The following is a 25,708-nucleotide window of genomic DNA, read 5'->3' as shown; positions in this document are numbered from 1 at the left end:
TCATCCTGTTTTTATTAATCCTAACTGAAACTTCCCCTCAAGTCCAAGATCAAATTTTATTCCCCTTAACCCACTCCAGTATTCTTGCCTAGAGAATCCTGGGGACAGAGGAGCCTGGGGGCTGCTGTCCATAGGGTCACACAGAGTCGGACACGACTGAAGCGACTTAGCAGCAGTAACAGAAGCAGCATGTGGTCTTTTTCAGACATTAATACTCAGTATCACCTCAGTATATATACATACATGCATATATATATATGTATGTATATATATATATACTTTTTATATCTAACTTTACAAAATAAGGCAATGTATTCTTTAAGACATGAAGATTTAACTTTTTATCAGCCACTGACATACCTCACCTGAAACAAATTGCCATAGATATGATGTAGGCAAAGATGAATTTTTGAGGGAAAAAAGAGCCAAATGTTTCATCGGGTGTGAAAATGAATAAATGACATTTTCTTCCTTTAGTTCTTTCCTTCCTTCCTTCTTCCTCTCTTGAAAGTTTTAGTGTCAAAAATTTGAGTCTATTTTATAGTACACAGCTGTTTCTTAGAATGATCAGATTCTGATTTAATCCTATTATTTGATGTTATATTTGCTTAAAATGGGATTCCCTGGTGGCTCAGGTGGTACAAACTCCACCTGCCACGTTGGGTTGGGAAGATCCCCTGGAGTAGGAAATGGCAACCCACTCCAGTATTCTTGTCTGGAGAATCCCATGGACACAGGAGCCTGGCGCCCTACAGTCCTTGAACTAGCAAAGAGTCAGACATGATTGAGCACTCCACCTTGGTTTAAATGATTTGGATTATTTCTGAACACAGTCATGAATTATCTCTACTCTCAAGATATACCAGTTGACCAGAAACTTAAAAGGACCAGAAATCTTTTATGAAGTGGTCACCTGCCTAAAGAAATTTAGACCAAACTTTGCCATAACCTGAGAATGAGAGGGTGAACGAATCTGCTTCCAGGAGGAGATCCTGTTTATAAGAAAGAAGTTAAAGGAAAAGGAAAACTAGAGGTTTTCTAATATTTTGTCCTTGTTTAATATTGAGAGGGTAATATAATGGTCATATTGTTTTAAGCACCGTGAAAACCCAAAACTTTAGAATAGCTTTTGATATGTTTATCAGAAGGCATATTACACATCTGAAATAATTTTCTTCAGATTGCACCACTATTTTGTTAGATATTTGATCAAGCAATATTTACTGGGCACTATTGGAGAAGGCAATGGCACCCCACTCCAGTATTCTTGCCTGGAAAATCCCATGGACGGAGGAGCCTGGTAGGCTACAGTCCATGGGGTCGCTAAGAGTTGGACATGACTGAGTGACTTCACTTTCACTTTTCGCTTTCATGAATTGGAGAAGGAAATGGCAACCCACTCCAGTGTTCTTATCTGGAGAATCCCAGGGACGGGGGAGCCTGGTGGGCTGCCGTTTCTGGGGTCGCACAGAGTCAGACACGACTAAAGCGACTTAGCAGCAGCAGCAGTGGTCTTTTTGATAGTGTGTGGAATTTTGGGGGGTACAAAGAATAGTATTGGGCAGATCCTGCATTTGTAAAGTTCACAGGTTGACTGTGAGAGGGAAAGACCCACAGAAAGAAATTCCTAAGGAAGAGAAGAGCATCTAGGTATGTAAGAAGTGGATGTGGGAACAGGAGCAGAGCAGGTGTTCAGTTGAAACAGATGATAGAAGGGAAAGCAGTGCAGAGCCGTGTACGTCCTCCAATTACTTTCCTAGTTCCCACAGAACCAAACTCAGTGCTGCGCTTAGAGGAAGTGATGTGCAAATATCAGTGATTGATACTTCACTGAGTTCATTATTATCATTATCCCTTTTTTTTCTTCAAAACCCATTTATTGTCCCTGTTATCCAAAATTAGCATGGAATGTAGTATAATTTGCTGAATGTTTTATATAGCATATGATTTTTCATCAGATATAATAATAGAATATCAAAGGTAAATCCCTTTAGTCATCCTAACTTTAGAAACCCTTGAATGAAATTAGGAAATGATCGTCATTTACATTTATTATACTTTGCATGTAACAAGCTTTAGCTATTAACTCTAATTTGCTTCTCTTCGCATTCATCAAAGGCGAACTATTTAGAAACTAAAACATCTCTGTCAGTTAGAATTTTAATGAATTAAGATGAAATGAGACAGTGTTAATTGGCAGTGGTTGCTGCTGGGGGGTTTCTAGATCTTGTAAGTGATACCAATTCATTTCTCGATCGGGGTTAATTTGCTTGATTTAATTCTAAGGATACACTGAATATTTCCCCAACTAGTCATATTTATTTTCGGGATTAGAGGATGTTTTAGTTCTGTTGGATTTGGATTCTCAGTTCCATTTGAACTTGACTTAGTTTTATTGTTAGTAAATTGTCTATTGTAAGCACCATTTATATTATTGACAAGACATACACACACGCCATTATTTAGACCTTCTCTTATTTGAAATGCCTAAAACCTTCTAAAAATCTATCTTTTTTCACCAATAATTCTCTTTCTCTTCTTCCTATTTTCCTCAGATATAAATGAATGCGAAGCTGAGCCCTGCAAAAATGGTGGGATATGTACAGACCTTGTTGCTAACTATTCCTGTGAGTGCCCAGGGGAATTCATGGGAAGAAATTGTCAATACAGTAAGTATTCACATGTATGTGAATATCTATATATGTATATATATCCTCTGTTTGCATCACTTTCACTTAATCTGGAATTTGGGTCAAAATCAGTAATAATTGTTTCCGGGGTTTATAATATATTGAAATGTGCATTTCATATTTGTTGTTATCAAATATAACAACAATCAAATGTTGTTAGTGTACATATATACTCCTGGATGGGTCTCAGAGCATGATAGGGATATGAGTGGTTACCTTGTGACCTCAAAGGAGCTCAACAGTTCCTTAAAGACACAAGTACATCACTTTTATGAGCCTCATTTTGGCTTTTGAGTATATATAGGACCTAATTTCCTCCCAGACTGGTTATTCTGATTCAAACAATAAATTCAGAGGATTCTAAACAGAGAACCTCGGTCACAAATAAAAGGTAGAGATTAATCAGGATTCATGTTAAGCTGGCCTATCTATTGGTAAGAATTTTAAACACCATTTATTTGTCTTCTTGGAAGCCTAAGTCCGTAAGGTCTTGAAGTGATGATCAAATTATAGGACAATAATTTGCCTGAAGTGTTTACCATGTAGCACAGAGCACCCCACCTTTCCAAAAACAAACAAACAAAAACGAGGGAGAGGTAATCACAGGAATACAGTTGATGGAAGGAGACTGGAATTGGGCACAAATACTTGCTAATGAGAACAGTAGTGGTGTAGTTTATTAATTGTTGGACATTTATAGAAACTTCATAGTGCCATGGCTTTGATGTTAGAGCATTGTAACATTATGCAACTTCAGAATGCAAATAAAGATGAGAATTCAGACATGGAAACTAAGACACGTGGGCTATGTGGTTTTCCCAGGCTCTCAAAGTTAGTGCCGAAAGCAGAACTGGAAGGAATCTAGAATCAGGTCTTAAGATTGCAAATTCTGTATATTTTTCTCTAAATCAAGATGTCTCTGTGGATAGAGCTGAACATGGTAAACTTGAAAGCACCTTCCACCTCTACTCTCTCTTGTACACACTCACTCACTCACTCACTCACTCACTCCATCTCTCTCTCCCTCTTTCTCTTTAGCCAGAGTAACAATTTTATTTCTCACTTTCCCTCTCTTTATGCTCCTTTGCCAATGGTAATTTATAAAATAAAACAAGGAAAATTGTTGAAGAATTAATTTGGGTTATATATTTAAACAAAATTATCTGGGGATTCTCATCACACTAGTCCTGAAAACCTTCATGGAAGTGATGAAGTTGTGAATATCAAAGAAATACTTGAGACTGAGCAAAATTTTTCTAAGCTTGAAAATAATTGGAGGGTGCTTCTCTGGTGGCTCAGTGGTAAAGAATCCACCTGCCAATGCAGGAGACACTGGTTCAATCTCTGATTCGGGAAGATCCCACAGGCCGTGAAGCCATGCCCTAGAGCCTGTGCTCCACAACAAGAGAAGGAACCACAACGAAAAGCCTGCTCCTTGCAGCTAGAGCGTAGCCCCCGTGGCCACAGCTAGAGAAAAGCTTGCACAGCAAAGAGGACTAAGCACAGTCACAAATAAATAAGACTGTTTAAAAAATGAAAATAATTGGAGAAGGACACGGAGCACACGTTAGTAAAGGGAGTTTCAAGCATGGATGAAAGGAAGGAAAGGAGAGTCTGAGTAAGAGGATTATTCTGAATAACCCATAGCCATCCAGTCAACTAACCTAGCAACCTTCCTACAAAGAGTTTAACTAACCTCCCACTAAGTTAAATTCAGTTTCAAGTAGTCCTTGGCCCACCCAGGCCCAGCTCTTGCATGAACCTTTGGTTCACGGGACCTGAATATACTGCCTAGTGAGCAAGCCTTTGCCACCTGTATTGATCAAGGAGCAACTAGACAACCAGTTGGTTGCCTGTTATTGTTGTTCAGTAACTAAGCTGTGTTGGACTCCTTGTCCCATGAACTATATAGCACACCAGGCTTCCCCGTTCTTCCCTATCTCCCGGAATTTGCTCCAACTCATGTCCGTTGAGTCACTAACGACATCCAATCATCTCATCTCTGTCACCCTCTTCTCCTCTTGCCCTCAGTATTTCCCAGCATCAGGGTGTTTTTTAATGAGTCAGATCTTCGCATCAGGTGGCCAAAGTATTGGAGCTTCATCATCAGTCCTTCCAAAGAATATTCAGGGTTGATTTCCTTTAGAATTGACTGGTTTGATCTCACTATTCAAGGGACTCTCGAGACTTTTTCCACACTACAATTTGAAATAGCTCAGGTGGAATTCCATCACCTCCACCCATTGAAAATGGAAGGATGTGAGCTAGAAAGTGAAACCAATGACTAAAGCTTGTGCATCTCTCCATTAGCGATTTTACTGAAGTCACCACATGTGAAAATATCCTTGGAAAGAAAGAAACCTGATAGATTAAGAAGGATGTATCGAAATAGACTTCCAGCTTAATTGCCCCCAGCTTGCATCTAGTGTCTTCCAGTTAGTTTTTGCTACTGTGTTGAACAAAATTTTGTTTTTCTTTGACTTGGTTTTGTCTCTATATAATATCTATATGTAAATCCAGACTGCTCTCTGACATAAATGTGATAGTGAGGTGCCTCCCATTATCTATCATATTCTCTGACATTCTGCTGTTCCCTTCTTCATCTCTGTGCCTTGTCAGGGATCAAAAAGGGTCACGTAAGGCACACTGTAAAATATGTTCCTCTTGGGGTATTTGTTTTTATTGCATTGATTTATGAGAATATGTAATAAGGATTCTGATTCTTCCCATTGTCTTTGTGGCTGAGGATATATGGTTTTGCTTTTTTGTGTGGCTTTTTATAATGTTTAGAAAATCCAGAGTAAGAAAGTGCACCTTGCCACAGTGATGATTCAGTGCTCACATTGAAAACTTAGACCGCCCCTGACTACACAGCGTATAGATGTACCTGCAGGTTACAGCTAGTGCCAGCTCCCAGTTGATTGAGTTTAGGATCTTGGGAGTTGACATTACAGAGATTATAACCAATTTGCTCACGTCCACTCTGAAGTTAAGATTGATACACTTTCTTCAGGCTTTGTATGCTGTCCCATAGGAATACCACAAGGTCAGTTTATACCTGCGATAATGGGAGACAAGCCATTTGTTTCAGCAGATATTTCATGTGAGGGAGGGAAGAGAGAATGATGGAGATTAAGTGCTTGGTGGGGCAGGGAGCTGGGGTAGGGGTGTGGGGGTGAGGGATTAGGGGAGGGAAGGGTTAGAGGACATCCATACCAAAATGCTGTTGTCCTTGTGTTTGCATTCAAATTGTCTTCAGTCTAACTGGGGCTCCTGCACTTACATTTGCCTGACTTGCACCACTTCTGCCTTTTTAAAATTTTGATTTTATATTGAAGTATAGTTGACAGATATCTACTTCCTTCTTAACTGTATTGATGGGTTTATTGAGATCTGGTACATTTTGCAATGGGGTTATGCAAATGAACTTGAATAAGAGTTTCTCATTTTAGGCCATTTCTGCATGCAGGCATCTTGATAGTTTATCTGAGATCACTTATTTACTTCTCACTCACTCCAAATAATCAGCAGTCATAAGATGCTATGATCTTACCAGCTGCTACTACTACTAGCAAGCCTTATATCAAAATATAAAAGTGGTAATTTTGGAGGTTGCATTTCTCACAGTGTAGAGAGACTGATCTTGATATCTATATACTTATCATCAAAAGATGGTTTTTTTTTCAGTCCTTAGCTTTTTCTTTGCCTTTTCCTCATTTTTACCATAACTTCAATTTTAAGCAATTTATTATGACTGATTTTCAGTGTAATTAAATGAAATATTTTTAATACTAATTATAGCCTTCATTTTAAAAACCTAAGTATAAATTCATTTATTCATTCATTATTCATTTTCATTTAAACAATTAAAGGCAAGGCATTTATGTTGAGATGAGAGTTTAATATTATTTTTTAAATTATTATGTGAATTATTTTTTATAATGTATGTCTTTAATTAATACAGCTATTAAGTTCTTTTTATTTGTAAGGAATAAATTTATATCTAGCTCTATTATAAGATAATGCTTAATTATGTGGTAATAATTATTATGTGTATCAATCACCTGTTAAACATTTTCTGTAACAATATAATTAATTCATATGTTAACAACAAGTGTTTTAATACTTGGCAAAGAATGTACTTATAATTTTAACACTGATTATTTCCTAATATTTGTGGATGAGTTACGGCAATTATACATCTGATTTATATAATTTCAGTTTAGATTTCCAATTATGGTTCATAGAGCTTATCATTGACTTTGAAGATCTCAATTACTTTTTAGTTCTTTTTTTTTTATACTACAGGGCATTTGATTAACTTTGATTATTTTTATTTTAATTGAAGTTACTTTTGATTGATATGTGAAAATTTTTAAGATGTTTCCATAGCACCTAATGGGGCTTCCCTGGTAGCTCAGTGGTAAAAAAAAAAAAAAAAATCCACCTGTAATGCATGAGATGCAGGAGACCTGAGTTGATCCCTGGATTGGGAAGATTCCCTGGAGGAGGAAATGGCATCCCACTCCAGTATTCTTCCTGGGAAAATCCCATGGACAGAAGAGCCTGATGGGCTACAGTCCATGAGATCTCAAAGAGTCAGACCTGACTAAAGCGACGAAGCACACACTTAGTATCTATTAACAGTTTTACAGATATTCTTCTAATTGAAGTTCTAATTTATGTTCCCTTGTTTCTTTTAAATAAGTTCAAGTGTTCACATGGCCATTTTTATAAACATCTTCAAAGGACAAGGATGATGAACTGGAATGAGAAACCTGTTCTCAGGAGAATAGATATGCTTTGTCATGTAGGATTAACAGAACATGATGTTTAAAGTAAATTCAATGGAAATTGATAGCACTTTAGTTAACTATCTAAAAATAACTAGGATTAGTTTCATTTTGGGGGCTTTTGTGGCTGCAGGAGCCGTATACAGTTCCCTTCTGGGTGTTTAAACGTGACATGATTAAACTTCAGGAATGGCACTCAAATTCATTTCCATTATTGATACTATTTCTGGAAATTAAAATAGTCACCGTGGGAGCCCTTAGAATACAGCATCCCCAAACTATTATGCCAGAAAATATTATGACTTGGATGATTTCAGAGCATTTTATTAAAAATCAAAACAAATCTTCAACTGAGGAGAAAGTGATGTTCCTAGAAGTCAAAATTCATTTTTTTTTAATTTAGTGAAATAATCTACATAATTCTATAGTACTTTAGGAATTCCATCTATAAACTAATAAGGCCAAAAGATGATGATACATGTGAACAGAGTTTGAAAACTATAGATTAATATTTCTGTATCTTCATTTTTGAGCAGCTGTAACTCTTTAAGCCTTCATTATAAATGAGCTAGTATTTACAAACAAACATATGCTAGATAGATGTATATATGTGTTTTTTCTTTTGAAATCAACATATGCTGCCAAGTACACTTGAATTATAAGTGAAGACTTATGCTGTTAAAATTGATAAAACATTTGATAAGTAAATAATGTCATCTGCATTATTATATGCTCAACAATTAATTATTGCTTTTGAAAGACAAACTTGTAAATAAAAACTCTCAACTTTTCTTAAATTGTATTACCAATTGTTATATGATAATGTTGATTTTAATTTTACTATGAGCCAAGCACTGTTCTAAGTACTTTAAATAACAACTTATTTGATCCTCTTAACACTCTTTGTTGTAGATCCTGTTTATCATTGGCTCCATTTTACAGAAAAAAAGTGAGCTCCTGAGAGGTGAAATAATTTGTGTAGGTTCACATGGCTAGTAAAGTTCAGATCCTGGTCTTAACCCCAGGCATTGCATCTGCATAGCCTGTCCTCCCAAGTGTGATCGATCCTGCCCTTTGGCGGGTGAAAGGAACACTGTTTACTACACAGTACACTTTAAGAACACTTTCACTAGAGTGACCTTGACAAGTGGCCGCAGAGTAAAAGGAAAGAACATAGGCTTTGAATTGAAATAGAATCAAAGTTTAAACTGACTTTTTTTTTTTGTAGAATTGAGGTTTAGATTCTGGCTTGTTACCTTTATATGTCTGAATAGCATTAGTTGACCTTTCTGAGCCTCATCTTCTTCATCTATAAATAGAATAAATAGCACTTTTTGGTTTAAATTGATGACTAGATTAAAACTAGGAGCATATATAAACTATTTAGTAAATTACATAGGTCAATACATGTAGATAAGCAAATAATTGCATAAATAAATAGACACAATGATTTGGAATTACTTAAAAAAAGTTAATGCTAGTTTAGTCCCCTTTTCCTTGTTATAATTTTTAAAAATTTTAAAGTACTGCATATCTTTAGCAACTGACTGTGTGTATTGAGAACAAAAATGTATAGAAGTCAGTTTTTTAATGCACTGCATACCATGTTTTACAAGTACATTAATTTAGGAAATCCAGTGACATTAGCAGAATTTTTAATAAACAAATATTATTAATTCAACCAAAACCATTATAGGGGATAAGAGTTGCTTTAGTTTTTGAAAAACATGATATCATAACATACTCTGAACCACAAATACCAAAGTTCATTTCTTTAAGTTTTTTTGTTTGCAATTATTATTAAGATGCCACTGTTATTTGATTAGGTATTTTAGTGAATGGTGAACAGAAATAGTGGAGCAAATAATTTCAGTATTTTCTTATCTAATATAGATGGTCAGAGATTATAGTTTTAGCCTATATAACACTAAATTCCTATTCTGCTATATCCAGATATTACATAGATCCAAAGGTAAAATATAAGAGATTCTAATTAAAATAAAGAGTTTTAAAAATAATAAAAATGAAAATGAGAACTAAGACACACATAAATTTAATAAGAAAATTGTGTAAGTTGAGTATTATAACATAGTGAAAGTATTCAGCTAGGTGTTCAGTAAATAAACTAGCCACAGATATTTATTGATTTTTTTTTCTTAACTATGTACAGAATTTTCAGAAAACGTATGAATTAATTCCTTCACCAACCTAGATCCAACAGTAGCCACCCGCTACAGCTGGAGCAGCAATAGCGGTTAAATTCAGTTCCTGTGCTTGTGGAGCATGCAGATTAATGGGAGAGAAAACCAAGAATCACATAATAGCTGATTACGGAACATCATGAGCACTGTGCCTGAAGAGGGAGCCATGGTGGGGCACCTGTTCTGTTTGGGGAAGTTTAAGGAAATGACATGTGAACTGAGGCCAGAGGAACATAATAGTAGGTACCAAACAGAGGGTGGGCTGTCGAAATGAGGATTTCACAAGAAGGACAATATGCTCAAGGATAAACAGGCTCTTTGTTTAATACGAAGACAAATATTAAGTGGATGAGTTCTGATTGCTGTGTAGTAATCATGTGATGAGGTTTTTAGGATGATCACTTGCCTTTTAGGCTTTGACAATACAGGGTTAAGACCAGCTGATGGAAAAGATATTTAAGTATTATAATAATCCATCTCACAAACTATCTATTTTGTGTGTCCACAAGGGATTTTTAAAACAACAAAATAGACTTTAGCTTTTGTAGGTATAGCAAGAAATCAAAGAACAGCAAAGAATAATAATCATTAATGCTAATTCTAGTTTTATTCCAGATGAAAAAAGTCTACTCTGTTTTAGAATTTTGAAATGGTGCTTTAGCAGTGCTTTTTGCCTTTGAAATCATTGCCTAATATCAGCGTAAGGTTACTTTCCTTGAATACATAGAATAGGAATTAATTCAGAACTCCAATAGGACAGGATGTCACCTTTTGTGAACATTAAAAAAAAAAAGAAAAAGTAACTATGGGTTGATGAAAGTTTTATATTTAAGATTAATTGTATAATGTTAAATCCAAGACACACAATATTTAAAATTTACCCATAAATATATAGCGATATAAATGGAAGTAACCATAACTATAAATACTTGAACATGGATAATTATTTAATTTAGTTTCTCACATTCTTTACAAAGACCTGGCAATAAGTACAAAAAATCCAGAATACTGTACAAGTATATCAATAGCCCTCAAGGGAAGAAATGACTCCAACATTACTGCAGGATGAAGTCTTTGCAACAATAAACACAAAAAATTGACTTAATGACAAAACCAAATTGGATTTTATGTGTCTAACACAGAAGTTCCATTTTCAATCAGATGCCTCTGGGTATATTTTTCCAAATGTTGCCCAACAATTTTGTACAGAGATGTCACACTTTGAAAGTTCACCTGCTGTACCTTAAAGTGATAATCTAATAGAAGAAAGATGTAAAAATATCTGCAGAATGCTCAAATAGATCCCCTAGGACTTACTAAGTACATCTAACAAATTGAATCAGATTCTCATTACCTGACAGTTTTGTATTTCATTACAAATAATTACTGAAACATTCAAGAAGACCTTCTTGTTTTTCAAATTATGTAACATTCCCATTATGCACTTAATAGCATATGTTCAGGGATCAAAATTAATTTTGCATTTATTCTCCAAACTGAAACTCATTCTAATATATCCCTATCTCAAAAAAGGCAGGTAAAGTATGCAGAGATTAAGAGAGTGTGGGAACAAGATAATGTGATGTCATCTTTGTAGCATTTAAAACTGTAATATATGATTGAGAAATACCGCAATTTTTTCAGACCGTAAATATCAATCTTTTCAATTATCACTCCATCCTTACCCTTGGAAAAAAAAAAAAAGAACTCACTATAGAAAAAAATCTCCTATAGGAAAACTACTAGAAAAGAAGTCATTCTATGACTTGCAATTTGAAACATGGTTAAGATGTAATTTGTGGGCTAGTCATTATTCTTTACATGTGTGCCATGGCATTTTGGGGTGCTTAGGTGAAATTTGGGGTCTGATTATCAGGGTGAGGCTGAAATGGTTATTTTATCATGGAAGAATTACAGGCATAAATCACTGTGTTTTGTTTCTTTTTTTAATCAAATTCACTGAATAGCAGAGACACTTTTCTCAGGAGAAAGAAAAGAACATAGATGACATCTAATCTTTTATCAAATATGCAAAGCTTTCCAGGATTTCCTGAAATCCCAAGGGTTTCAAATAGTACCAATAAAATTTTACTGGCAACCATGGAGCTGAGTTGGGCGGGACACCAACCCCTGGTATGCTGCTGGCTGCAGTTGTTAGCTACATCTGCAGCCTTAGAAGTGATAGCTTCTAGCAGCATGTAGCACAAAGAGCCTTGTATATGTTTTGAATCAAATCTTCAAAGTATTTTTCTTCACCTGAAGGAGAGGATTCCAAAAAATTTCTTTCCTGCATAGTCACATTGAATGGTAGGTGCAACTGGCACATCATGGTAAGCTAGGACAGCCAGTTGTAAAAATGTGAATGATAACTCAAGGAAGCGCTGGTAACACAGACTCAGATTCAAGAATCAGATGAGAAGGGAGAAGTGGTAGATGGGGAAACAGTGGAAACAGTGTCAGACTTTATTTTTTGGGCTCCAAAATCACTGTAGATGGTGACTGCAGCCATGAAATTAAAAGATGCTTACTCCTTGGAAGAAAAGTTATGACCAACCTAGATAGCATATTCAAAAGCAGAGACATTAATTTGCCGACTAAGGTCCGTCTAGTCAAGGCTATGTTTTTCCTGTGGTCATGTATGGATGTGAGAGTTGGACTGTGAAGAAGGCTGAGCGCCCAAGAATTGATGCGTTTGAACTGTGGTGTTGGAGAAGACTCTTGAGAGTCCCTTGGACTACAAGGAGATCCAACCAGTCCATTCTGAAGCAGATTAGCCCTGGGATTTCTTTGGAAGGAATGATGCTAAAGCTGAAACTCCAGTACTTTGGCCACCTCACGCAAAGAGTTGACTCATTGGAAAAGACTCTGATGCTGGGAGGGACTGGGGGCAGGAGGAGAAGGGGACGACAGAGGATGAGATGGCTGGATGGCATCACTGACTCGATGGACGTGTTTGAGTGAACTCCAGGAGTTGGTGATGGACAGGGAGGCCTGGCGTGCTGCGATTCATGAGGTCGCAAAGAGTTGGACACGACTGAGCGACTGAACTGAACTAAAGGTTTAATATTAGTGTCAAAAGAGAGATTAAAAAGAATAAAGAGTACAAGATTGCTAAAATAGACTTTAACAAAAGGCAATTCTGTCTGCCAAGGGACGAAAAGAGAGTCATCAGAGAAGTAGAGAATAAAGATGTAGAGAGGGCAAAGAAAATAATGCTTCCAGAATAGGAGGTGGTCAGGGAGATGGATACCTAAGAAAAGACACTTTTTAAAAAAAATGTAGATCCTGTAATCATTAATAGTCCTGAAATAAGTGTGGTGGGTGGTAGAGAGAATGCCAGATTTCACCTGTTCCATATGGAACAGGTGTTGAGGAAGAAATAATCGCCACAGACTGCTCCTCCCAGGTTATGGAATGCTCAACTTTGAGCATATCTTAAACCCCAAAGAACCATTAAGGTAGCCAAGGACCTAAAAATAAGTTTCATGATAGTTACTTTAATAGCTTTATCTAGTCAATAATACACATTCTTTTTAGAACTCCAAAGGGAATGGACATATAAAGTATCCAACTTAAAAATAAATTGAACTGGAGGAATATGGTTCTATAAAAGGAAGTAGAGCCAGAGCAAAGTCAGTAAATTCAATACTAAAATTCAAGGAAAACAGGAGCAGGGACAGAAAATAAACTATTCTGACAAGAAAAGTGGATAGAACTATAGTTATATAAGGGAGCCTATAAATACTCAGCACTATTATCTAAGTACAAAACACCAAAGAGTTGAAACTGTGCCTCTTAGCTCCAAGAAATCCAAGGATATTTGTGGTAGTTTGTTCAAAATAAAATTCAATTTATATTTTTTGGTACACTCAGGAAGACACACAATTTTTTTGAACATCCATAACCTGGCTATTTCATATATAAATGTTGCTTCATATCCACTCAGCAGTAACTTAATAATGCCTTTTCCTTTCCCATTAGAATTATTCCTCGATTCTACCATTGTTAATAGCTTTAAGTATAATAAAACATGAGCACTTTCCTACAGGGATTTGTATAAAAGATGCTCTTAGCCCCATCCCCTCTAAGTGCTTAATGCAAAGTTTTTGACCAAGGCTACAGGACCCTCTGGGATAGCTAGAATTCAGGGTGTCGGTGTTTTTTGATGAGGAAACAAAAATTGTATGTTTCTTTTTTACTAATAGCTCTCTGAAACTTAGAATTTCCATCCATTACAGATGCAGACAACAATGAATCATTGCATTAGCAGTACCAGTGACTTTGTCACGAACAGAAACCACAGTTATTTTCATACCACATTATCTTGTTGTGCATCACTGAAAATACCATTTAGTTTTCACTAATAAGAAACTATAGTGGTCCTGCCACCACCTCTGTTATTGAATGTGTTAATAGATGAGCGTGCATGTTATTATATCACACATTTTAAAATATTTTGATAATTACTTTGTGCTTCTGTTTATTTCATTTTGTGAACTGAAAAGCATTATTCTGAGAAGGCCCTCTAGGCGTCACAAGACTGATGAAAGTATCCATAGTGCAGAAAAGATTCAGAATCCTGAGTTACTGGCTTTTTGGTTTCAAAAGATATTTTATCCTCCGGGATAATATTCATGAAGCTTTGGGAAATATAAGCTACTAATGATCCATTTTCTAGCCATCTTCTGAGTTTGGTTCTCTAGCTCCATGAATGTCCATTTCTAGCCATCTTCTGAGTTCGGTTCTCTAGCTGCATGTATAAAAAAAAATAAGTAGCAGAAAATGATACTGTGAAGCCACATTTTTGTCATTGTGTTTACAGGAGTTTTAACAGCAGAGTTGTTAGTGAGCATTGCTGCTTCTCACCAACAATGGTGGTTCAGAAAGTTTGTTAACCCCATAGAGAAGTGATATATTTGAAGTTAGATATGGGTATTAATCCATATTTAAAAGACAAAAAAACAGATACACTAAAGATACACTACAGTCTGCAGTTGAAAACATCCAGTCTACTTTCTTTTTAACCAGGGCCTTTCCAATTTTCTTAAGACCAATTATAATCTGTGTAAAATTTTATAATCATTTAGTTATTTAGTTATTTTATAGTCAATTTAGAATTTGACATATATATATAATTGCTTTAGAAGAATACAGCTTGTGTATAAATTAACAAAAAATTGCCAGTTCTCTAGAATCAAATACAGAGTAAAATGTGTATTGCTCATTATGTGAGAAAAAAAGAATGCCAGTCTACTAAGTAATATTTTTAACTGGTGATCACATCAATTTCAAAGCATCAGGCTATTGTCACTAAGTATATAATTAAGTCTATTTTGGAATTTAGTTCTTAATTCATAGTTTATGTGTACCTAGAATTATTTTAAGCAGTCTATACTTCTAAGACTCATATGATTCCATCATTTATTTGGCCTTTTTTCTTTAAGGAAGATCAGTTCAGTTTAGTTGCTCAGTCGTGCCCGACTCTTTGCGACCCCATGAATTGCAGCACGCCAGGCCTCCCTGTCCATCACCAACTCCCGGAGTTCACTCAGACTCACATCCATTGAGTCCATGATGCCATCCAGCCATCTCATCCTCTATTGTCCCCTTCTCCTCCTGCCCCCAATCCCTCCCAGCATCAGAGTCTTTTCCAATGAGTCAACTCTTCTCATGAGGTGGCCAAAGTACTGGAGTTTCAGCTTCAGCATCATTCCTTCCAAAGAAATCCAAGGGCTGATCTCCTTCAGAATGGACTGGTTGGATCTCCTTGCAGTCCAAGGGACTCTCAAGAGTCTTCTCCAACACCACAGTTCAAAAGCATCAATTCAGCTTTCTTCACAGTCCAATTCTCACATCGTTACACGATCACAGGAAAAACCATAGCCTTGACTAGACAGACCTCTGTTGGCAAAGTAATGTCTCTGCTTTTGAATATGCTATCTAGGTTGGTCATAACTTTCCTTCCAAGGAGTAAGCGTCTTTCAATTTCATGGCTGCAGTCACCATCTACAGTGATTTTGGAGCCCCCCAAAATAAAGTCTGACACTGTTTCCACTGTTTCCCCATCTATTTCCCATGAAGTGATAGGACCAGATGCCAAGATCTTCATTTTCTGAATGTTGAGCTTTAAGCCAACTTTTTCACTCTCCACTTTCACTTTCATCAAGAGGCTTTTTAGTTCCTCTTCACTTTCTGCCATAAGGGTGGTATCATCTGCATATCTGAGGTTATTAATTTCTCCCAGCTATCTTGATTCCAGCTTGTGCTTCTTCCAGCCCAGTGTTTCTTATGATGTACTCTGCATATAACTTAAATAAGCAGGGTGACAATATACAGCCTTGACGTACTCCTTTTCCTGTTTGGAACCAGTCTGTTGTTCCATGTCCAGTTCTAACTGTTGCTTCCTGACCTGCATATAGGTTTCTCAAGAGGCAGGTCAGGTGGTCTGATATTCCCATCTCTTGAAGAATCTTCCACAGTTTATTGTGATCCACATATTCCAAGGCTTTGGCATAGTCAATAAAGCAGAAATAGATGTTTTTCTGGAACTCTCTTGCTTTTTCCATGATCCAGCGGATGTTGGCAATTTGATCTCTGGTTCCTCTGCCTTTTCTAAAACCAGCTTGAACATCTGGGATTTCACGGTTCACATAAGGAGGAAAAGTTTGCACAGATCTGTAAGTGCTGAACTGGAATAAAAAGGTGGAAATGACTAGACATCTAACAACCTAGATCTTTTGCAACAGGACTGTAACAGTGGCATTATGTTAGATGATAAGACAACTATCAAAATATAGAACACATAGTTATTGACATTAAGACTTTTGAAATATTACTCTGATGTCATTTTTTCTGGCTTTTTTTGATTATAGGAAAAATATGGTCATTCATTTCATCTTTTAAGAGGACTGTTTTTAAGATTATATGTGAACCAAAACTATAAAGAAGGCTTGTGGGCCACTTGGACCTATGTCTTACATTCTCATTCTATTTTTGTTCCTGTTTCCACGTCACATGGATTCTCATAGAACTTTTTTGCTTTTCTCTGTTTTTACCCTGCTTCCTTTCATACTCATGATGAATTTCAATTTATTGAATATTCTTCAATTTTAGCAATATTTTAGTTGAGATAGCTTTTTTAATGAATAATAAATAGTGCTGTGGATTGCACTTGAAAAGGTTACTTACAACACAAAAAAGCAATAAGCTTACAATTGTATCTGAGAAGGAAAAACAATTTATTTAGTGTCTCTTAACTCTTCTTTCTAGCATAGCAAAATGGCAGCTTTTTTATACACATTTAACCTTTTGAGCAGTCAAGTGGATTTTATCATAGGGGCTTAAGTGAGTTCATTCATTATGCAGAACACTACAGAAGTCCTCACAGAACTACTAACTATATTCTAGTGTTTGGTCTAGTCACGTAAAACAATTTTTGTTTAATATTCTAAGAATAATGGCAAATTGTTGCCTGAAAATATTACAGAGCATTATATAAAATTCTATCACATAAAATGGATAAGATAATTTAATAGGAAAAAATATGTCATTTTCCCAGTCTGGTAATAAGCCCTCAGATTTTGGTTTCTAATATGACCTAGAAAAGAGAATATTTGTAGTTCTGGTTTAACTGTATCAGTTATAGGGTTGTCTAATTGCCTAATCGGAGAAAGCAATGGCACCCCACTCCAGTACTCTTGCCTGGAAAATCCCATGGACAGAGGAGCCTGGTGGGCTGCAGCCCATGGGGTTGCACAAAGTCGGACACAACTGAGCGACTTCACTTTCACTTTTTCACTTTCATGCATTGGAGAAGGAAATGGCAACCCACTCCAGTGTTCTTGCCTGGAGAATCCCAGGGACAGAGGAGCCTGGTAGGAGGCCGTCTGTGGGGTCACACAGAGTTGGAGACGACTGAAGTGACTTAGCAGCAGTAGCAATTGCCTAATGCCAGTGAAGTGAAGTTGCTCAGTCGTGCCTGACTCTTTGCGACTCCATGGACTGTAACCTACCAGGCTCCTCTGCCCATGGGATTAGGCAAGAATCCTGGAGTGGTTGCTATTCCTTTTTTCAGGGGGTCTTCCTGACGCAGGGTTGAACCCAGGTCTCCTGCATTGCCAGCAGATGCTTTACCATGTGAGCCACCAGGGAAACCGCTACTAATACCAGTAATATGAGGATAAAGAATTGTCCAGAAAAAAATGAAAACATGCACCTCTAACAGAAAACATAAACATGCATCATGGACAGTTCCTCATTTCCACAATTCCAAGATGTATATGCCTTTATGTTTGAAACATATTAACATCTCTCATTTGGGGAGGCATCTTAAAATCATTGATATGTTAATAGTATATAATAATGGGATCTTTGACTCACTGAAGTCTACTAAATTAATAACAAAACAGAAATTTTGGTAACATAACCGTTCCAAAAAAATGTACCACAAGCAAGCATTTATATCTAAGCTAAGCAAGTAATGATTTTATTTTATTTTATTTTTTTAGTTTTTATTTTTAAATTTTAAAATCTTTAAATCTTACATGCATTCCCAAACATGAACCTCCCTCCCACCTCCCTCCCCATAACATCTTTCTGGGTCATCCCCATGCACCAGCCCCAAGCATGCTGCATCCTGCGTCAGACATAGACTGGCGATTCAATTCACATGATAGTATACATGTTAGAATGTCATTCTCCCAAATCATCCCACCCTCTCCCTCTCCCTCTGAGTCCAAAAGTCCGTTATACACATCTGTGTCTCTTTCCCTGTCTTGCATACAGGGTCGTCATTGCCATCTTCCTAAATTCCATATATATGTGTTAGTATACTGTATTGGTGTTTTTCTTTCTGGCTTACTTCACTCTGTATAATCGGCTCCAGTTTCATCCATCTCATCAGAACTGATTCAAATGAATTCTTTTAACGGCTGAGTAATACTCCATTGTGTATATGTACCACAGCTTTCTTATCCATTCATCTGCTGATGGACATCTAGGTTGTTTCCATGTCCTGGCTATTATAAACAGTGCTGCGATGAACATTGGGGTACATGTGTCTCTTTCAATTCTGGTTTCCTCGGTGTGTATGCCCAGCAGTGGGATTGCTGGGTCATAAGGTAGTTCTATTTGCAATTTTTAAGGAATCTCCACACTGTTTTCCATAGTGGCTGTACTAGTTTGCATTCCCACCAACAGTGTAGGAGGGTTCCCTTTCTCCACACCCTCGCCAGCATTTATTGCTTGCAGATTTTTGGATCGCAGCCATTCTGACTGGTGTGAAGTGGTACCTCATTGTGGTTTTGATTTGCATTTCTCTAATAATGAGTGATGTTGAGCATCTTTTCATGTGTTTGTTAGCCATCCGTATGTCTTCTTTGGAGAAATGTCTATTTAGTTCTTTGGCCCATTTTTTGATTGGGTCGTTTATTTTCTGGAGTTGAGCTGCAGAAGTTGCTTGTATATTTTTGAAATTAGTTGTTTGTCAGTTGCTTCATTTGCTATTATTTTCTCCCATTCCGAAGGCTGTCTTTTCACCTTGCTTATATTTTCCTTTGTTGTGCAGAAGCTTTTAATTTTAATTAGATCCCATTTGTTTATTTTTGCTTTTATTTCCAGAATTCTGGGGGTGGATCATAGAGGATCCTGCTGTGATTTATGTCTGAGAGTGTTTTGCCTATGTTCTCCTCTAGGAGTTTTATAGTTTCTGATCTTACATTTAGATGGAGGTTGAACAACACACTTCTGAATAACCAACAAATCACAGAAGAAATCAAAAAAGAAATCAAAATATGCATAGAAACTAATGAAAATGAAAACACAACAACCCAAAACCTGTGGGACACTATAAAAGCAGTGCTAAGAGGAAAGTTCATAGCAATACAGGCATACCTCAAGAAACAAGAAAAAGTCAAATAAATAACCTAACTCTACAACTAAAGCAACTAGAAAAGGAAGAGTTGGAGAACCCCAGAGTGAGTAGAAGGAAAGAAATCTTAAAAATTAGGGCAGAAATAAATGCAAAAGAAACAAAAGAGACCATAGCAAAATCAACAAAGCCAAAAGCTGGTTCTTTGAAAGGATAAATAAAATTGACAAACCATTAGCCAGACTCATCAAAAATCAATAAAATTAGAAATGAAAATGGAGAGTTCACAACAGACAACACAGAAATACAAAGGATCATAAGAGACTACTATCAGCAGTTGTATGCCAATAAAATGGACAACGTGGAAGAAATGGACAAATTCTTAGAAAAGTACAATTTTCCAAAACTGAACCAGGAAGAAATTGAAAATCTTAACAGACCCATCACAAGCACGGAAATTGATACTGTAATCAGAAATCTCCCAGCAAACAAAAGCCCAGATCCAGATGGCTTCACAGCTGAATTCTACCAAAATTTCGAGAAGAGCTAACACCTATCCTCCTCAAACTCTTCCAGAAAATTGCAGAGGAAGGTAAACTTCCAAACTCATTCTATGAGGCCACCATCACCCTAATACCAAAACCTGACAAAGATGTCACAAAAAGAAAACTACAGGCCAATATCTCTGATGAACATAGATGCAAAAATCCTCAACAAAATTCTAGCAATCAGAATCCAACAACACATTAAAAGATCATACACCATGACCAAGTGGGCTTTATCCCAGGGATGCAAGGATTCTTCAGTATCCGCAAATCAATCAATGTAATTCACCACATTAACAAATTGAAAATAAAAACCATATGATTATCTCAATAGATGCAGAGAAGGCCTTTGACAAAATTCAACATCCATTTATGATAAAAACTCTCCAGAAAGCAGGAATAGAAGGAACATACCTCAACATAATAAAAGCTATCTATGACAAACCCACAGCAAACATTATCCTCAATGGTGAAAAATTGAAAGCATTTCCCTAAAGTCAGGAACAAGACAAGGGTGTCCACTTTCACCGCTACTATTCAACATAGTTCTGGAAGTTTTGGCCACAGCAATCAGAGCAGAAAAAGAAATAAAAGGAATCCAAATTGGAAAAGAAGAAGTAAAACTCTCACTGTTTGCAGATGACATGATCCTCTACATGGAAAACCCTAAAGACTCCACCAGAAAATTACTAGAGCTCATCAATGAATATAGTAAAGTTGCAGGATATAAAATCAACACACAGAAATCCCTTGCATTCCTATACACGAATAATGAGAAAGTAGAAAAGAAATTAAGGAAACAATTCCATTCACCATTGCAACGAAAAGAATAAAATACTTAGGAATGTATCTACCTAAAGAAACTAAAGACCTATATATAGAAAACTATAAAACACTGATGAAAGAAATCAAAGAGGACACTAATAGATGGAGAAATATACCATGTTCATGGATTGGAAGAATCAATATAGTGAAAATGAGTATACTACCCAAAGCAATTTACAAATTCAATGCAATCCCTATCAAGCTACCAGCCACATTTTTCACAGAACTAGAACAAATAATTTCAAGATTTGTATGGAAATACAAAAACCTCGAATAGCCAAAGCAATCTTGAGAAAGAAGAATGGAACTGGAGGAATCAACTTGCCTGACTTCAGGCTCTACTACAAAGCCACAGTCATCAAGACAGTATGGTACTGGCACAAAGACAGACATATAGATCAATGGAACAAAATAGAAAGCCCAGAGATAAATCCACACATATGGACACCTTATCTTTGACAAAGGAGGCAAGAATATACAATGGAGTAAAGACAATCTCTTTAACAAGTGGTGCTGGGAAAACTGGTCAACCACTTGTAAAAGAATGAAACTAGATCACTTTCTAACACCGCAAGTAATGATTTTAAATCAATAGAATAAAAATATGTATTAACACTAAAAAAAATGATGCATAAATTCATGCTGTTCATTTGTATTTCCCATTGTATGAATACTTTACCATTATTTACATCAGGCCACATCTGTAGAAGCCAGTTATTACCCACAGATTACCCTTTGCATATATGGAAATGTGTTTAGAATAATTCAAGACCAAAAATGATCATTATAAAACATTCCTTTCTCTCTATCTATCACACACACACTCCTACTTTAGTTAGAAAACAGTTTAATTATCTTTTTTCTAGGCACAGTTATCCAGAGAAGGCAATGGCACCCCACTCCAGTACTCTTGCCTGGAAAATCCCATGGACAGAGGAGCCTGGTGGGCTGCAGTCCATGGGGTCGTGAAGAGTCAGACACGACTGAGCAACTTCACTTTCACTTTTCACTTTCATGCATTGGAGAAGGAAATGGCAACCCACTCCAATGTTCTTGCCTGGAGAATCCCAGGAATGGCAGAGCCTGGTGAGCTGCCATTTATGGGGTCTCACAGAGTCGGATACGACTGAAGCAGCAGCAGCAGCAGCAGCAGCAGCAGCAGCAGCAGCAGCAGCAGCAGCAGCAGGCACATTTATCTATCAAGGAGATTCTAGTGACTATCTCTGTGCACTTAGCTTTCATCTATATTGATTAATATAAGAAGGGGAAACAGACTATCATTTATTGAAACATAATGAACAGACCATTGGAAACATGTAATCTAAATTTAAACTGAATTTTAAAAAAGAAAAATATTGGAAAATGTGATGGGTATGGTCTTACACTTTTTACCAGCATATAAGTAAAAAGGAGTAACCACTTCACATTATACTCATAGCCTCTCTACTCCCAAGAATATAATAGTACATACAGTTTTTTGAAATTCCAGGAGCTGGCTAGCCAGGTAAATTGTCTATAGGCTGCTTTTATTACTGGTTGAAATGAAATTTATTTTTAGTATTCCACCTTAGCCAGAGAGTATTGATAGAAATTAAATACTGTAAAAATTGTGTTTCAGTTAATAATTCGCATTATTAAATAGCTATGCCTGGGCTTCCCTGGTGGCTCAGTAGGTAAAGAATCTGCCTGCAATATAGGAGACTGGGTTGGATCCCTCGGTTGGGAAGATCCCCTGGAGGAGGAAATGGCAACCCACTCTGGTATCCCTGCCTGGAAAATTCCGTTGGACAGAGGAACCTGACAGGCTGCCATCCATGGGGTCACAACTATTCAGACACAACTGAGAGACTAAGCATAGCCTACAGCATGCTCGTGAGAAATTAGAGTTAAAACTGAATTTTAAAGTAATTATAAGGTATGTGGAGTAAATATAATCGATTGATTTATTTTCTTCATGCTTCTCAATATGCTATCACAGACACTGAATCTTGGATATACAATAAATTGAGTATGAAAGGAAAGGGAAATACACTGGGGAAATCCAAGTTCATGTGTACGTGAATGTATAAGTGGTGTCTGTTCATTTTTCTAACAATTATTGCGCACCTAAAATACAAAGCTTTAAGAACAAAGCTTAACAGCTACCCCAATCCTAGGTTTAGAACATAAAGTTCTTGATAAAGTAATGATATGAATTTTGGAGATTATATACATAAACTATATATAAACTATGTATATGGGCTTCCCTGTAGCTCAGCTGGTAAAGAATCTGCCTTTAATGCAGGAAACCCGGGTTTGATCCCTGGGTTGGGAAGATCCCCTGGAGAAGGGAATGGCAACCCACTCCAGTATTCTTGCCTGAGGAATCCCATGGACAGAGGATTCTGGTGGGCCAGTCTGTGGGGTCGCAAAGAATCAGACACGACTAAGCCACTAACACTGCTACTACTATAAATTATAGATATAGACTAATGTGATACTTACCCATTTGCGAATTTCTTGTTTGAAGATATTAACATTGAGAATAGTCGCCTCCATAATTTAGGCAGAGGTATTTTGTTAAACAGAGAAGAATGCCCTTATTGTAATTGACTTTCTCATAGGTGAATATATGAAAGCAGTTCATGTATTATAGAAAGAAAATAAAAAGCAAGAGAGAGAAGAAAAATAAAGTTATAGAAACCCTTGAGGTAGGCCATTCACTATAGTCCTTTTCTATGGATATCTAGCTATCAAATGATGCTAACTTTAAATTAGCGTCACTTGAACCTTAAGACTAGAGTATGAAATGTCATGTCTCTACTTTGCTCCTTCAACATTCAAAATCTCTTTTTAAATGTTAGATGGATAGCTATCAGTGTTGACCCTTCAGCCTATACGCCTTGACAGAAAAAATGATGAAGAACATAGAGTGAGCTATTTTACTACTCTTCGTCTTTATAAATATGATGGAACTGCTTGTCACTTCTCATCACTTCTCCACACCCTTAACACACAGTGCAGCAAATGTCCCCCAAACATCGTATCATGCCATAGTGTTTGTCATGACCCTTTGGTAACCAAAACACCTAGGGCCAAATCTTTCCTCTGTGAACTTAGGAGTTATTTAACCTCTCTGAGCCTCACTTAAAATTGGGAATGAAATTAGTCTCCATGGGGTTATTTTGAGGCTGAAATATTTGACATATTTTCTTTGCAATAAACATATGCAGTCTTCATTTTTATTCTTTAAGAATGTCTGTGAGAGAAAAAATCCATACATTTGGAGCAAAGAAGTTTCTTCTGAAAGTGTCTCTTTATTTTACTTTGCTTATTTAACACCTCAAATGGTAAAGAATCTGCCTGCAAGGCAGAAGACCAGGGTTCGATCCCTGGCTTGGGAGTTCCTCTGGAGAAGGGAATGGCAATCTACTCCAGTTCTTGTCTGGAGAATTCCATGGACAGAGAGGCCTGGGGGGCTATAGTTCGTGGGGTCGCAAAGGGTCAGACACAACTGAGAGACTAACACACATACACAAGAAACCAGTACTCGTGCGTGTTTTTCTTATGTCTGAAAATCAGATCAAAACAGAGGTGGCTAGGTACTAACAGGGCATTTCATGATTTTTCTTCTAATACATCCACTTTATGTCTTTGGAAATCCAAAACAGTGAATATTAACATTCTTCTCACATTGATTGGAAAAATAAGTCATGATGAAACAAAAACGGTTATGCTGAAGATAAAGAAATCAGGTACTATTCAATTTGGGGGGAAATGGTTTGTTGCTTTACTGTCAGTTATGGACTTGAGGAAATGAGATTTCTTTGATTACTGCAGCAAAATTGCTGCCAGCTAAAACTTTATCTCCATCCAAACTAAAGATAAGATTACTCGGATATTAAATTGGGGGAAAAAAAAAACTTGATTATAAAGGCTCTTTTCAGAGTTATAATCTAGTTTATCAAAGTATTAATATGAGATTTTTCCATAGGAGAAATCCCTGTTTTGTACCACAATGAAAAAAAGTGCATGCCAGTCACAGACCTATTTTAAAAAGAGATTATTTAATTAGTTATTTTTATATCCAGTGAGTCTGGCAATATACTGTGGGGAACCATTTCGTTTTCATTCATTATAAGAAGCTATAGTGTATATTTCCCCTAGGCAGAGATTTATATGACAATTTGAATGCTTTGGTGACAGAATTATTTGATGATGAATCTGATATTAAGGAAATGCCAAGTGGCATGACATTTTGGATCATTTTCAATGACTCTTCATGATTAATAATCATGCTTATGTATGTATTAATTTTTATTAAGAATATTTTGTGTGGGAAATGGGAGTAGATGTTCTCTCTTCTTTTATTTCCTGAATAAGAAGTGAATACTTGGAAAACCTGGCTGAACTGGCAATATATTTTTCAGTCTTCAGTATTCAGATAGTCATAGTGAAAGTCAGTCTCTCTTAACCATAACTTTTAATCCTAACTTTTGCTTTATAACAACAATAAAATAACAATTACAGTATAAGGAACTGCTATTCATTAAGGGCATATTAATTGCCATATGATTTACTATGTGTTTACGATATATTGTTTCTAGTCTATGAAACAAATCTAAGGTGGATGTTCTTTTCCCAATAATACAGATGATTAACTCATAGTTTCCATACTTTGCTATATATATTGAGTGAGTGAAGTTCTCAGTTGTTTCCTACTCTTTGCGACCCAGTGGACTGTAGCCCACCAGGCTCCTCCATCCATGGGATTCTCCAGGCAAGAATACTGTAGTGGGTTGCCATT

General features: G+C 36.5%; 1 protein-coding gene across 2 annotated transcripts in view; it reads left to right on the top strand.

Moving 5' to 3' along the window:
- EDIL3 (EGF like repeats and discoidin domains 3) overlaps nt 1-25,708 on the top strand; it is a 474,131-nt gene that overhangs the window by 259,215 nt on the left and 189,208 nt on the right. For both annotated transcript variants that reach the window (XM_027970498.3, XM_027970497.3), the window contains one exon: nt 2,556-2,669. In XM_027970498.3, coding sequence (XP_027826299.1) covers nt 2,556-2,669 — 114 coding nt within the window. The remainder of the gene's footprint in view (nt 1-2,555; nt 2,670-25,708) is intronic.

Source organism: Ovis aries, chromosome 5 (assembly GCF_016772045.2).
Source record: "Ovis aries strain OAR_USU_Benz2616 breed Rambouillet chromosome 5, ARS-UI_Ramb_v3.0, whole genome shotgun sequence".
Classification (NCBI taxonomy): domain Eukaryota; kingdom Metazoa; phylum Chordata; class Mammalia; order Artiodactyla; family Bovidae; genus Ovis; species Ovis aries.
This window is presented reverse-complemented; position numbering and strand designations above follow the sequence as displayed.